This window comes from Bolinopsis microptera, chromosome 3 (assembly GCF_026151205.1).
Source record: "Bolinopsis microptera isolate Bmic1 chromosome 3, MBARI_Bmic_1.0, whole genome shotgun sequence".
Lineage (NCBI taxonomy): Eukaryota > Metazoa > Ctenophora > Tentaculata > Lobata > Bolinopsidae > Bolinopsis > Bolinopsis microptera.
The window spans coordinates 6,762,264-6,774,412 of record NC_087074.1 but is presented as its reverse complement, the minus strand read 5'-3'; the positions used below and the strand labels follow the sequence as shown (position 1 = coordinate 6,774,412).

Sequence of the window (12,149 nt, the reverse complement as noted above, 5' to 3'; positions counted from 1 at the left end):
TCAAGGATACCAAATTCTTAGGTGTTGTTATAGATAGTAAGCTAAACTGGATTGCCCACATGCACTACATCCGTAAAAAACTGCGATCTATGACTGGTGCAATCTGCAGAATTCGGCACTCGATACCTTCTGAACTATATTTGAAAATATATAATGCTCTTTTTGAATCACATCTCAGTTATGGTATAAGTGTGTGGGGTGTTGTCCTCAAAGAACGGTCCAATGATAGTCTTTTCATCACACAGAAGCACTGTATAAGGATCCTTTTTGGCGACCTTGACTCATATTTAGATAAACAATCAACATGTGCACGTACTAGACCATACGGTATGCAAAAACTAGACCATAAACACTTTGAAAAGGAACATACAAAACCCATTTTTAATAGATTAAAAATACTTACGGCTCAAAACTTGTACAAATATCACTGCATCTTAGAATTTTCTAAGATTATCAAGTACCACTGCCCATACTCCCTTTATGAGGCTATCAACATTTCAAACCGTGCAACGAGTCTCACGGTTATTCTCTTAAATAAATCAAATACCTTTTTGTTTAATGCAGCCAAGCTTTGGAACGCTGTTCATAAAAAAATTTTAACTTCAAGCAATTGCTTAGAAACGTCCATTAGCTTGATAAAACTGAGAACAAAAGCACTATTAATACAAGCACAGGCAGCTGACTTAAACGATACTTGGACTCCAAACAATTTTAAATTGCAGTAATCAAGTCTAATTGCAGCGGCGCACACTTACTATTACTATCATGATTGTACTATAGACAGAAAATCTTTCAAATCGATTTTGGGCGCTTTTTAACCATTTTTTAACCATTTGTTGTAATGTTTTTAGATACTAAATATCTAAATTTATAAAATTTCTTATCGGAATGAATTAATTGATTGATATTTAATAATTTATTCGGTAGGTTTATCTGGTATTGATATTGATAATATTGATATTGTTATTATTGAACGAAGCTAACTCTAGACATAGTTAATACTACTTCTTTTAAGAAAGGGACTTGGAGTATAAACGACCAAGTTTGCATAAATTTCTATCCAACCAAGAACTCAGGAGGCAAAGGTGGGTGCGTAAACTTTTGGTCTGCACTCTCCGATCCTGTATCACCCTGGATTCTTCTCGACGTATCTTTGTAAAAGGTATATACCTTCTAGTCAATCTCTTGCTACTCCAAGTCCCCTAAGATATCTGATCTAAAGTTCGTGCTAGTTATATATATATAAAATATATTTTTGTCTGCTTTAATTGATACTAAATAAAATTGTTGTTTTCTTGAAATTGTTGTTTTCTTTTACTCTGTTTAGAGAAACAAATTTTTACAGAGGATGAGTTTGTTTTGTGAGGACCGAACCAGAGGTGGACATCTTCAAGTTCAACACAGAGAAATATCCCTTCATTTACAACATCCAACATTCTGCAGCAGAGGAGGTCTTGACTGCTTCTCACAGTACAGTGTTCCAGTATTTAAGAAGCAAACCAGAGAGGGACGGTATTAAAAACATCTCTTATTTACATAACCCATGACGATGTGGTTCTACTCTAGTTGCAGCTATGATGTTCAGTACTAACCAGAGTGTGGTACTCTCAGAATCCACTCCAGTCCTCCACTTGGCTCTCATGTTCAACAAGGAGGACTACCCTGCTAGTCGTAAAACCGTGGAGTATCTAGAGATCGTCAGAGCAACCTTTCTTCTTCTTTGTCCTGATCCTGACAAGTTGTACTTCATTAAGCCTTGGGGTCTTCAGACCCTGTCCCTGCTCCCTCTCCTACACCAAGCCTTGCCTGGAATCAAGGAAATGTTCATGTTTTGTTCTGTTCAACCGACCGTGCTATCGTTTAAAAAGCTTGTAGGCTCAGAAAAATATTTTGAAGTTGCAGGGAATTGGGCTATTAATCCAAGTTTCCTGTAAACTACCGAAGTATTTGGGAGAAGGTAAAACGTGATTAAGGTGATGAAGTGTGGTGTTTCCTAGTGCTGAGTCAGATCCACGCTTATATGTTTGAAACTCAAGACAGGACAGATATCAGGTCATACAGTTAAATTACGAGTCTCTGTTGAAGAACAAGGAGGCATTTGCTCGGAGTTTATTGAAGGTGGGATTTGGGGAGGATTACCTTGGAGAGGCTTTGTCTGCCCTAGATAGACTCTCGGGCTTACTCTGTGAGTCATAACCGGGAGAGATTGGCTGGGGTAAACATGAATGTAGAATGTAGATGCTGATGCGGTTACACAGTGGTCCGCGAAGGGGGGTCAGGCTATAATAGACCCCTTCTAGGTCATTTTGTTGTCTCAGGAGATGTTTTCTGGAGTATTTTCGCCCAAAAAGACGTTTTAAAGCATTTACAAGACCTCAAAATATACCAGAAGGGCTGAAAATGAGAAATCAAAAAATTGATTTTTTCCAAAAATACCCTGAAAATTTTAGAATTTGGCCGCTAAATTTGTTTAAAAGGCCTGACTCAAAATTCTACTCCACAACTTAAGGTCCTTAGGCAATTCTACGTTGATTCTGAAAATTTCATAAAAAAATATTGAAACCCTATTGAGTTACATTATTTTGAGCGAAATCAGTTTCGCGAATGTCGCGAACTGAGTTATGGGCAATTTTGTTCATTTTTTGCCATTATTTGAACACAGAATCCACAGTTAGGTAGATATTGAGCTGATATTCATAGAGAATGTGAAGTATAAACTTACCTAACATATAAAATTTGTCTCATCCAAAAATATTGATAATTGGCCAATTTATGGGCTAAAATCTATAAAAATCTATCAAAATTGGCGCGTATGCCCAAATATGGTCATATAGTATTTTGCTCATAACTCAACCAATTTTTTTCAAATTTTGATAAAACTTTATATTTGTGTTCAGGAGACTAGAAGCTACAAGTAAAGCACCCCAAAGCATGGCTTTGGGCTTGTTAAGGTGATTTTGCATAAATGGGATAATTGGGACCAAATATGGGCGTGGCTGATTTAAAAAAAAGTCCCAGCTTGTCCCAGGTTGAATTTTTTATGGCTAGTTAGATAATTATCTGAACTTTAGGATGCCATAGGTGGTTTAGGTGCACTCGAGCGCACTACCTAACATTTTTTAATTTTAAAACCAAAATGTTAGTTTAAAAGTGGGTCTAAAATTTGAGGGTAAATGAAAAATCAACCAAAATAGATATCAACATGAATTTTTTTTCATTAGACAGGTATTCAACACGTACAACAGCAACAACAAGAGTAAGTAAATGCATATATAGACTGCTTTATGAATATCCAGTCAGATGTAGGCCAATTTTTACTGCTAATTGCTTGAATTTCGGACTGTGTAAAAAAATCGTTGATATTATCGTACATCATTTCCACATTTTGAAAGATTTTTAATTATCGTCTTCAGCATATGTACCGGCTGATAATTTATGATAAATAACAAATAAATAAACAGAATTTCATGACACTCGATTTTGGTTCAATTATAGCCTGGTGGACCACTGTGGGTTAAGTGGGCTGAGGAACTAGCAAAGAATGAGTTTGGGATTGAGTTGGTGGGCGAGGATGGTCAGATTTTGAACATCACTCATCATTGCCTTTACAATAAAGTCTGGGTGTTTGTTTGAAGTGTGTGATGTTTGAGGGATCTTTTTAAAAAAAATTGTTTTCTTGTTCCTTGAATTTATACTGTACTGCGTAAAACGCTTGCTAGTTTGTAGTTGAACTCGTTCACAAATATTATCCGATAACTACCGTTAACTGCGATAAGAGGGCTTTTTTTAATTTGATATTCTGCAGTACGTATAACTATAACATAACATAACATAACATTATAAATAATGCCTCTCTGGGCATACCAAAAAGGAATTCCTTGAAAATGAACACTTTACGTTTGAAACCATATAATTACAAACTTTTAAAAAATTCAACTAAATACCTTTGATATTAACCTTCTTCCTCTTAGCTACCAATGGATTCTCTTTCATATAACTTACATAACTATTCCTATTAGACACAGACACATCTATCCTATCAAAGATGTCATATATATGACAGTTCCCAGTAGTGGCCAAGCTTATTTGCCTGATATCCATGAAGCCGAAAGGCATCTAATCCCCTTTTGAAACCAGTAACCGACTCACTAGCTTTCACAAGTGGTGGTAGACTTTCTTGCTCTATCCAGAGCCCTTGCGCTTGCAGTAGCGCGCGCCCGCCTCACGGCGGTAAAACAAGCGCGCCCGAAGTGGCGCGAAAGCACATGGTTAGGTGAAGACTGTTCCAATAGCGCAAGACCCTTTGGGCAAAGAAATCAGTCTCATTTGTGGTGAATCTATGCGTCTTTGATCTAGCAGCAACGGTCCTACCAGAACGACCAAATAAATCGGAACCATAACCCACAAAGCCTTCCTGGATCTTGAACATCTCAATGAGATCTCCACGAACCCTGCGTTCAAGCAGGGTTGTTATGTGAGGTTCAGCTTATCCAGTCTCTCTCTGTAAGTCATGAGTCCCAATCCATCAATCATACGGGTGAACGAAGTAATACACCACGCAAAATGTATTTGTAAGTTCGTTAATATGCTATATATGATATAACTTTTTAGGAAAAATAAATTGTTGATCACCGACAGTAAATATTTTCAATATAATACCCATATCAGGTGCATCATTCTATCCAAGTGCATTAATTTAATTGTCACTTTTTTATTTTCTTGTCCATTGTTAATCGACTGAACCGACGTGCGCTATATAAAAATAAATTCACCTGTACCGTTTGGAGGACTTCGCCGCTTCGACGCGCCGCGCAAACTAGCATTCTTGCTTCGCATCGAGATCGTTGTTCTGCAAAGCAACGATCTGGAAGGGTTGACATCGTCAATCAACTGTACCGTTTATACGATACAGGGGGCCGCACCCTGTATCGTATAAACGGTACAGGTGAAACAACAATTGGGGTCACAATGTCATTCAAAACAATATAAGAACAAAAATGTTTTGTTTTTGCTTTAACCATTTTTTCCCGATCCATGACTCAAAATGCCGAATGCACATAAGAGTCAAGGACAAGGGTTAGCGAACGAGGTTTTTAAAAGTATATGGTAGCTTTGCGACCATGCGTGCTTGCAAGCGTACAACCGTGCCCGCGCTTGTATCACGTTGCGACCCCCACGGTCGTTTCACTATGGTAAAACTTTATCGTCCTGACGATACGGGGGAGCCGCGCACTTCGTGCGCGGCGGGTCATACGTATGACAAGCCCGCGCGCCAACATGTCGCACACGTTTTTAACTATTATATAGTAGTATAGCCTGCGCAAAGTCATTTTGCGAGATATTCTGAATTAAATAAGTAATTGTTGTCGCGCGGCACTGAACTGACCAAGTAAATTGTTAATTTCACGATGATATGTACGTATCCCACCAAGCACTAATTGATAGCATATTGTTGTCAGTATTACTATTTTGCACAGATCCGTGTCAGGTTGCATAAACAATAAAGTTTAATAATTAACATACGGCTACACGATTTTCAAATTTTCAATATGGAATTAACTGGGCGGCGCTCGGCCTGTCACTGCACTATATCTGCATACTTATAAACAGCAAACATTGGGGACCCAGGTTATATTGTTGAATAAAATAAAATACGCCATCACAGATCGGGAAGTTGAGCGGCCATCCACAAAAGAAAAGCGACCGCATTTTTTGTTTTACTTAAGGACCCCAGGCTATAATGTTCATAAACATAAATTGTAAATATAACACGAATAGAAATTAAGCGGAATGACAGGCTGAGCCTTGAGCCCAGTAACCATTTTTAAAAGTTTGAATGCTTACATAATGATATTTTAAAAAAGTAATTCCAATGAAATACAAAATTTTATTTTTCAAAAATAATATCTATCGTTCAGCTTTAATTGTGATGTAAAATGCGCGGCTTAGGTCGACAGTTGACCAGGAAATTCAATGTCTCTTATAACTATTACCACAGGAGCTTATAAATTGCAATATATTGTATGATTGTTAATCAGTGAGTTTTTTAAGTAATTGGAAAATAAAAAACATAAATGAACGTGCAGCCTAATGCACAGCTTTATGGAGAGCTATACAGGCGCCGCGCATCGACGTCGTGAATTCATGGCGGCGGTAGAATACAAATAACTTTGCAAAGATCACGCTTAGTGGCGCTGATACTGAGCTTGACAAGGCCAGCCTGGTTATTTAGATAGGGTTGACAGTAGTGGGATGAACTATCTCAATTGTAACAGAGCAAGACTAGCCATAACAAATACCAGTGACGAGTGCAACATATCTGCTGTCGTAAACTCCTCATCCAAGAGAAATTACAATGCCGGGTTTCTTTTCTTCATCGCTTTGTAGACTGCAGAGTGTAGAGATGGTAGAGACGAAGTTAAACACATTATCTTAAATAAAACTAAAAATATTAAAAGTACAGCATTGCATCGTTTGATTGTTTGGAAATATAAAACTCAGCGAACTGTTATCGCAGTCCGTTGAAGATGTTCCAATGGGAACTAGTGTTGATTGGGCTAACAATTGCGCAACCCCGGACACTAACTATTCTGAGGGGTAACCGTCCCTAAACACAGAACACTGTTTCCGTGTGCAGTGAGTAGAAATAACTAAAGTACAAAACAGATAAAATTGTTTAACCCATCTAGCGAAGTTCGATAATTTTGCTTATGTTAGGTTTAATACACGAGAAATATTGATAAATAGTCGTACAAATGTCGTTACAATCTGTTTTCTGTCATGCAGGGGGTGAGTTGGGGGGTAGTCATGACAACCCCCCGTGAGTTCTAACAAGATCACACATTACTGATCTACCTAACAACTTGATCGTCTCAGTCAAATATAATGAAGGGGCTTTATTGTTTCTCGAGTTAATAGATCTATGATCAACATTCAGTCTTTTGGTGTATCAGAAGATAAGAATCATTTCTGAATCTTTCAGTCCAGCCCGCGTTCCACGCGGCCAAATATCGTATTGGGAGCCCAGAAGGGAAGCGCGGAGCTATCTAGACTGATCTCCTCGTGTACCTCTCCGATTCCAGGCAACTGCCTCTTGAAAAAATATCTGAAAAAAGACCAGATTAAGAATACAATATTATTAACATGATTGAAAATATGTGTGTAATTGAATAGCTAGGGCTCGCTCTTTTTAAAGGCTGACCGTGCATGACGAAAGATTGCACGGTTTCGTCGTGAGTTGTAAAATAGTTCTTGTGGTCATATGTTGCAATATTCAACAGATTGCACTGTCTTCTTCACTAACAATTACGACATCTGGTCCAAACCGAGACCAAGATTACTCCAACGATTCACAGTGAACAATGTGATTTTCCTTACTAAAATCCATCGACATTTTTGTATTAACTTCACTTCCTTAAACATTCCCCAAGATCTGATCATTGATCGTGAACTTACCTAGAATTTGGAACAGGATTGTTCCAAGCCACAACTTCCTTGAATTGTTGCAAGGTCACGTTCGGTCCCGGCAACACTTTCACGTAACATATAGAGTCTGTACTGTAGGTATATGCTATCTGAACGTCGGGGGCTCTGAAATAAAGAGTTCGTCAGAATGAGTTGAAACTTCTCAGTTTACAGAATACAGAACATATATGAAAATATCGCTTACAACATGAACATTTCAAAGTATTTTAATTTCCAGAGAATCACAGTGAGCCAGAACGGAGCTACAAGTGGGAGGGGGAGGGGGGTGTACTCCCCCTACATGTAAATACGAGTAGATCGTGTGATTGCTGGAGATGATTAAAAAGAGTTTGACCTAATGAGCAGGTTTATGAAAATATCGGGTCTCTTTTGTAACGGCTGCAACGTTTGATCTGCTGGCGGAGCCTAAAGAGCAATTTAGCAAAATATTCTCCATCAAAGCTTGCGGAGTAGATCCGGACAGGCAGGAGCGATTAGCTACAAAGGTTGGCCGCTTTGAAGTAAACTTTCTGTAATTAAATACTACTAAGTGGCTCGACAGCGTGCCTCGGATAAAACTATCCGGCAAAATCATAAATAATCTCGCTACATAATCCTCACTAATGCCCGTACATAAAGGATATAATTTATATAATAAGGATCATGCCCTAAAGGAGTGCATCTTAAATTTGTTCTAATCAGTTCATTTCTTTGACATGACTAAGCCGGGGAAGGTTTCCTTTTGATGTGCGGGATACACAGGAGAGCGGCCAGGTCGGCCAGGTCGGATAGTCTCTCAGTGGGGAGGCAGCAGAATCCAACAGACAGGAACACGACTGATTGCAAGCTGTCCCACTGTCTCCAATGGCAATATGTTAGCTTCAGAAGATATTCAGCAGACAATTTATCGCTCAAGCAGACGGGGGTATCAGTGTTGTACTGTGTTTTAGGACACCGTATTTGGGTTTAGACTGTGAACCTTACAGTTTTATCTCCTTCATCTTATCTCCTCTCGTTCCAAGCAGGACCCGATCCTCAATTCTCCAGCCCCCGACACCAAGTAGTGTTAATTAACAGTTACAAAACAGGGAGGATGACCGGGTAAACAGTGTTGACACACCGAGCAGGGAGGGAGGGTGAGGGCGGCCCAGCTGGTAAAGGGATACAGTTCAAACAGACCGGCCTCATTAATTACAACCGACCGGGTCATGTGACAGTGAACAGTGTGTCACGTGACGGTGAACAGTGTATGTGCCATGTTATCTGTCATACCAGAGGTCGCCGCTATGAACTCAAACTAGCAGTTCCGGACCAGATCACTGAGATTACGTAGAAAGAGGGGAGAGGTGGGAGTTAACCCTGGTGGAGCTTGGTCAACACACGGGTCACACTATTTCTGTACACTTTATTTAAGATAGCCCAGAAAATCAGGACGACAGTGAAAGGAGCCGAGGTTAACCTATCACAGACCGTTAGCAGGCAGGGAGGGGCGGGCGGCTGCTGTGAGGTTTAAACTGTTCTGAGGAGCCGTGCAGCACGAGGTTACCACCACCTCAGAAATAACACCTGACTAAATTTAAAACTCAGCAGCTTTCAAAGGAGCCCTTGTACACTACAACAACAAAGAACAGGGTGAGTTAGGTCTCGCGTCCGGAGGGAGTATACCCGGCACTTAAGTAGACCGTACCTGGTATCTTCACCCGACTTCACGCTCACTTCACCCTACTTCAGACACAATTCACTCATTACATATTCTCGTGTATACGATATTCAGGGTTTGATACATCACTAAGATTTTTGACAGTTCCACTAAGCTCAAACTTCAAAGAGGGCAGGTCTCTTTGACCTCTGGTAAAAGCTAATGGATTGTAAGCAAGGATTGTTGGAAGCTTGATGGAAGTTTGCCCACGTGCCATGAACTCCAGCCCACGTGCCCTGCCTGATAAGATCACGTGGTCTCCCCTCGCAGCCCTACTGTCTACACATCGGCAAGTTCTCTGTTAAGATAAATATGTGACTGTGTACAGTACGCCGCTCCTCCGATATCTGTGTACACTTGTTTGAGCACCACACTAGGCACAGCGATTACATGTTCTTCAGAGACATCACACAACACGTGTCCCCTGAACTTCGGGAAAAGATCAAACGCACGATAATGCGATCCAATTACCTGTGTGTGTGTGTGTGTGTGTGTGTGTGCTCCACCTCTTAGGTAACCACGAGTCACTTGTTTTCTAACTCGAAGACAGAAATAGAGCTGGTCTGGGGAGATGAAACGCAGGATATAATTACAGAGCGTTCACCTCACAAGGGTGATATCTTGATCACATCACAGCTCTCTGATGACGTCATAGCTCGAGCTGATGTAATGAGACAGGTGACGCTGTTTAGTGCCATTTAATAAACAGGCACAATACATCCTGTGTGTGTGTTGTGTAAGAGTTGGCCTCTCTTAAACAACGGAGAGACCGACAAAAACACCGCACAGAGCCAGAAGAGCTCATAATATCCGCACGTGTTACTACTATCACGTGACATTGTGATCACGTGGGCACTCTTAGGTAACCATAGTGATCACGTGACCCTGTAGTGCATCTGGGAAGACTAACAAATCATGGTAAGCTGGGTTAGAGGCTGGGGGATCTCTGAATGTCGAGACTGATTAACGAGCGTGATCAGAAGGGTGACCAGTACTAAGTGTCCCTCGTTTTCATCAGACAGCTCCATCCACCAAATTAAATGCTTCTTTTTCGAGCTCACTAAATGTGGGGTTGGTTTTCAAGTCCCAAGCTTCGTGGAGTGTAGACTTGGATGGTTGAGGGAGCTTTTACAATTACGGAGATTTGGAAGGTGATTACGGTGATTTTAAGGGTCTGACTGAAATTGTTCTGTAGAAAAGCGCGGTCTTGATAAATATTACAATACTGTAAACATTCTATCCCATCCAACCTTCTAGAGAAGCCCTCATATTGATGACATAATTACAAATACAAAGTTGTTTATGTTGCAGCTAAACTGTACGATATCTATCAGTTAACGGATAACCTGGCTCACTGCGAAACTCAATTAACGTCTACAGGAACGAGAAGAGGAGAGAGAGGAGATATACGTTTAATAACATAATAATGAGAGGCTAGCTCTTTAACTCACCGGTTAGGATCGCTTGAACGCGCTTGACCACTCCCTGTACTTTGCTGCGTCGTCTGAAAGAGAAGCTGATCAGTTTACTCCTTCATAATATTCTTTACTAGGTCGTCACAACACGAGGGAAGCTTATCAGGGGGAATAGAAGATAACAAAGTTACCAATATGATATGAGGTGTGTAATGAGGGGGGAGATAAATATCTCATTCTGTGCTGAGGTTCAGGTAATGGTATTAGTGGAAATGTAGTGACCAGAGCACAGATTTGTAACTCGATTGTATCTCCTATCCGTGAACCAGGATGAAACAGGGGATAGAGAGAGGGTGAGAGAGAGAGAGAGAGGGGGGATCTCTGTTAAATAGTTCATTATGGATATGGGCACGTAGGATATCAGATACTGTAATCACTAATCACTATTCGAGGCGAGTGCTAGGTTCAAATATACTGCAAGTAATTACCAATAATCAGTATTCGAGGCGAGTGCTAGGTTCAAATAGTGCTAGGTGCAAGTAATTACCAATAATCCGATATCTCCTTTTTACAAAGTGAAATCCTCCCGCGTTTGATATGGTAAAAACCCGATATGGTAAAAACCCGATATATAAACCAGCAAAAGTGTTATTTTACAAGGGCAGTTACCTGCTCTGTCCAAGCGGGCCGGGCAGGTTGTTCAGAGGGTTGTTGTTCTGGTTGCCTGATTACAGGTTCCTCCTCGTCACAGACCATGGCCTCCACAGACTGAGTACTGGCGCTCCGTTCTCTCACACACTGCTGCTTATCAGAGGGGCGGGCTGGTTGGGAGGAGGGGTAGAGAGAGGAGGGAGGTTGTTGGGGTTGAGTGAAGGGCTGTAAAGTACTGGTGACCATCTGTTGAGGGAGAGAGTGGTGGGTCATGTGGTTCAGGCTCCCCATGTCAACGGGGCCCTCCTCTTCTCCCTCTCGTTCCTTCTTCCGCATCAGAACTACAACAGGCGTGTCTCCACCCTAGCGAGATATAGTGTTAATTGAGGAGTAATACAGCTTTCCGAACTTCATAATAAGTCACGTTGAAACTAGAGTGAGCTAATTCAGAACATTTAAAAACATCAAAGTTTGACTTACATGAGGTCCTTGATCGAGACTGCCGAAGTTCTGTACTCTCATGCTCTGCTCCAAAGATATGATCTCCAACCTAGGCAGGAGCTCCTCCATCAGCTTCGCGGGGTTAACCACACCTTTCTGAAAAGAGTAGCTCGTTAACATGTGACATAACAGGTGGTTAACACGTGACTAAGTTACATGGTATCTCTTTACCCTCTACATTTTTCATACTCAGTCAAGTGTTGAAATCGTGACGACGAGATATGTGGACTCTATTTTTGAGTATCAAGAAGTGTTTCAAGACTGTTAATAAAACTTTTAAAAGGGGCGTTGGAGCAAGGTGTAGACTGCAGAGGTTGAGTGGTGACACTAAAAATAGTGTCCCGGATTATACTCAGCCAAGGTTACATTATTATTCAGCTACGGTAGTAAAAGTTGCTAATTTCCCGATTTAACGCCTC

At 40.6% G+C, this 12,149-nt stretch overlaps 2 protein-coding genes across 4 annotated transcripts in view; both read right to left on the bottom strand.

The window, feature by feature from the left end:
• LOC134813462 (BTB/POZ domain-containing protein KCTD5-like) overlaps nucleotides 1-12,149 on the bottom strand; it is an 80,349-nt gene that overhangs the window by 15,770 nt on the left and 52,430 nt on the right. The window lies entirely within an intron of this gene.
• The window catches only part of LOC134813459 (uncharacterized), a 58,157-nt gene continuing 52,435 nt past the window's right edge, over nucleotides 6,428-12,149 (bottom strand). For 2 of the 3 annotated variants that reach the window (XM_063821256.1, XM_063821255.1), the window contains exons 6-10: nucleotides 11,710-11,826; nucleotides 11,248-11,592; nucleotides 10,615-10,667; nucleotides 7,456-7,590; nucleotides 6,428-7,105 (exon numbers count right to left, since the gene is read on the bottom strand). In XM_063821256.1, coding sequence (XP_063677326.1) covers nucleotides 6,979-7,105; nucleotides 7,456-7,590; nucleotides 10,615-10,667; nucleotides 11,248-11,592; nucleotides 11,710-11,826 — 777 coding nt within the window. In that variant the 3' untranslated portion in view covers nucleotides 6,428-6,978. Of the gene's footprint in view, nucleotides 7,106-7,455; nucleotides 7,591-10,614; nucleotides 11,015-11,066; nucleotides 11,593-11,709; nucleotides 11,827-12,149 lie in introns of all 3 variants that reach the window. The other variant, XR_010160018.1, reaches the window with a different exon arrangement.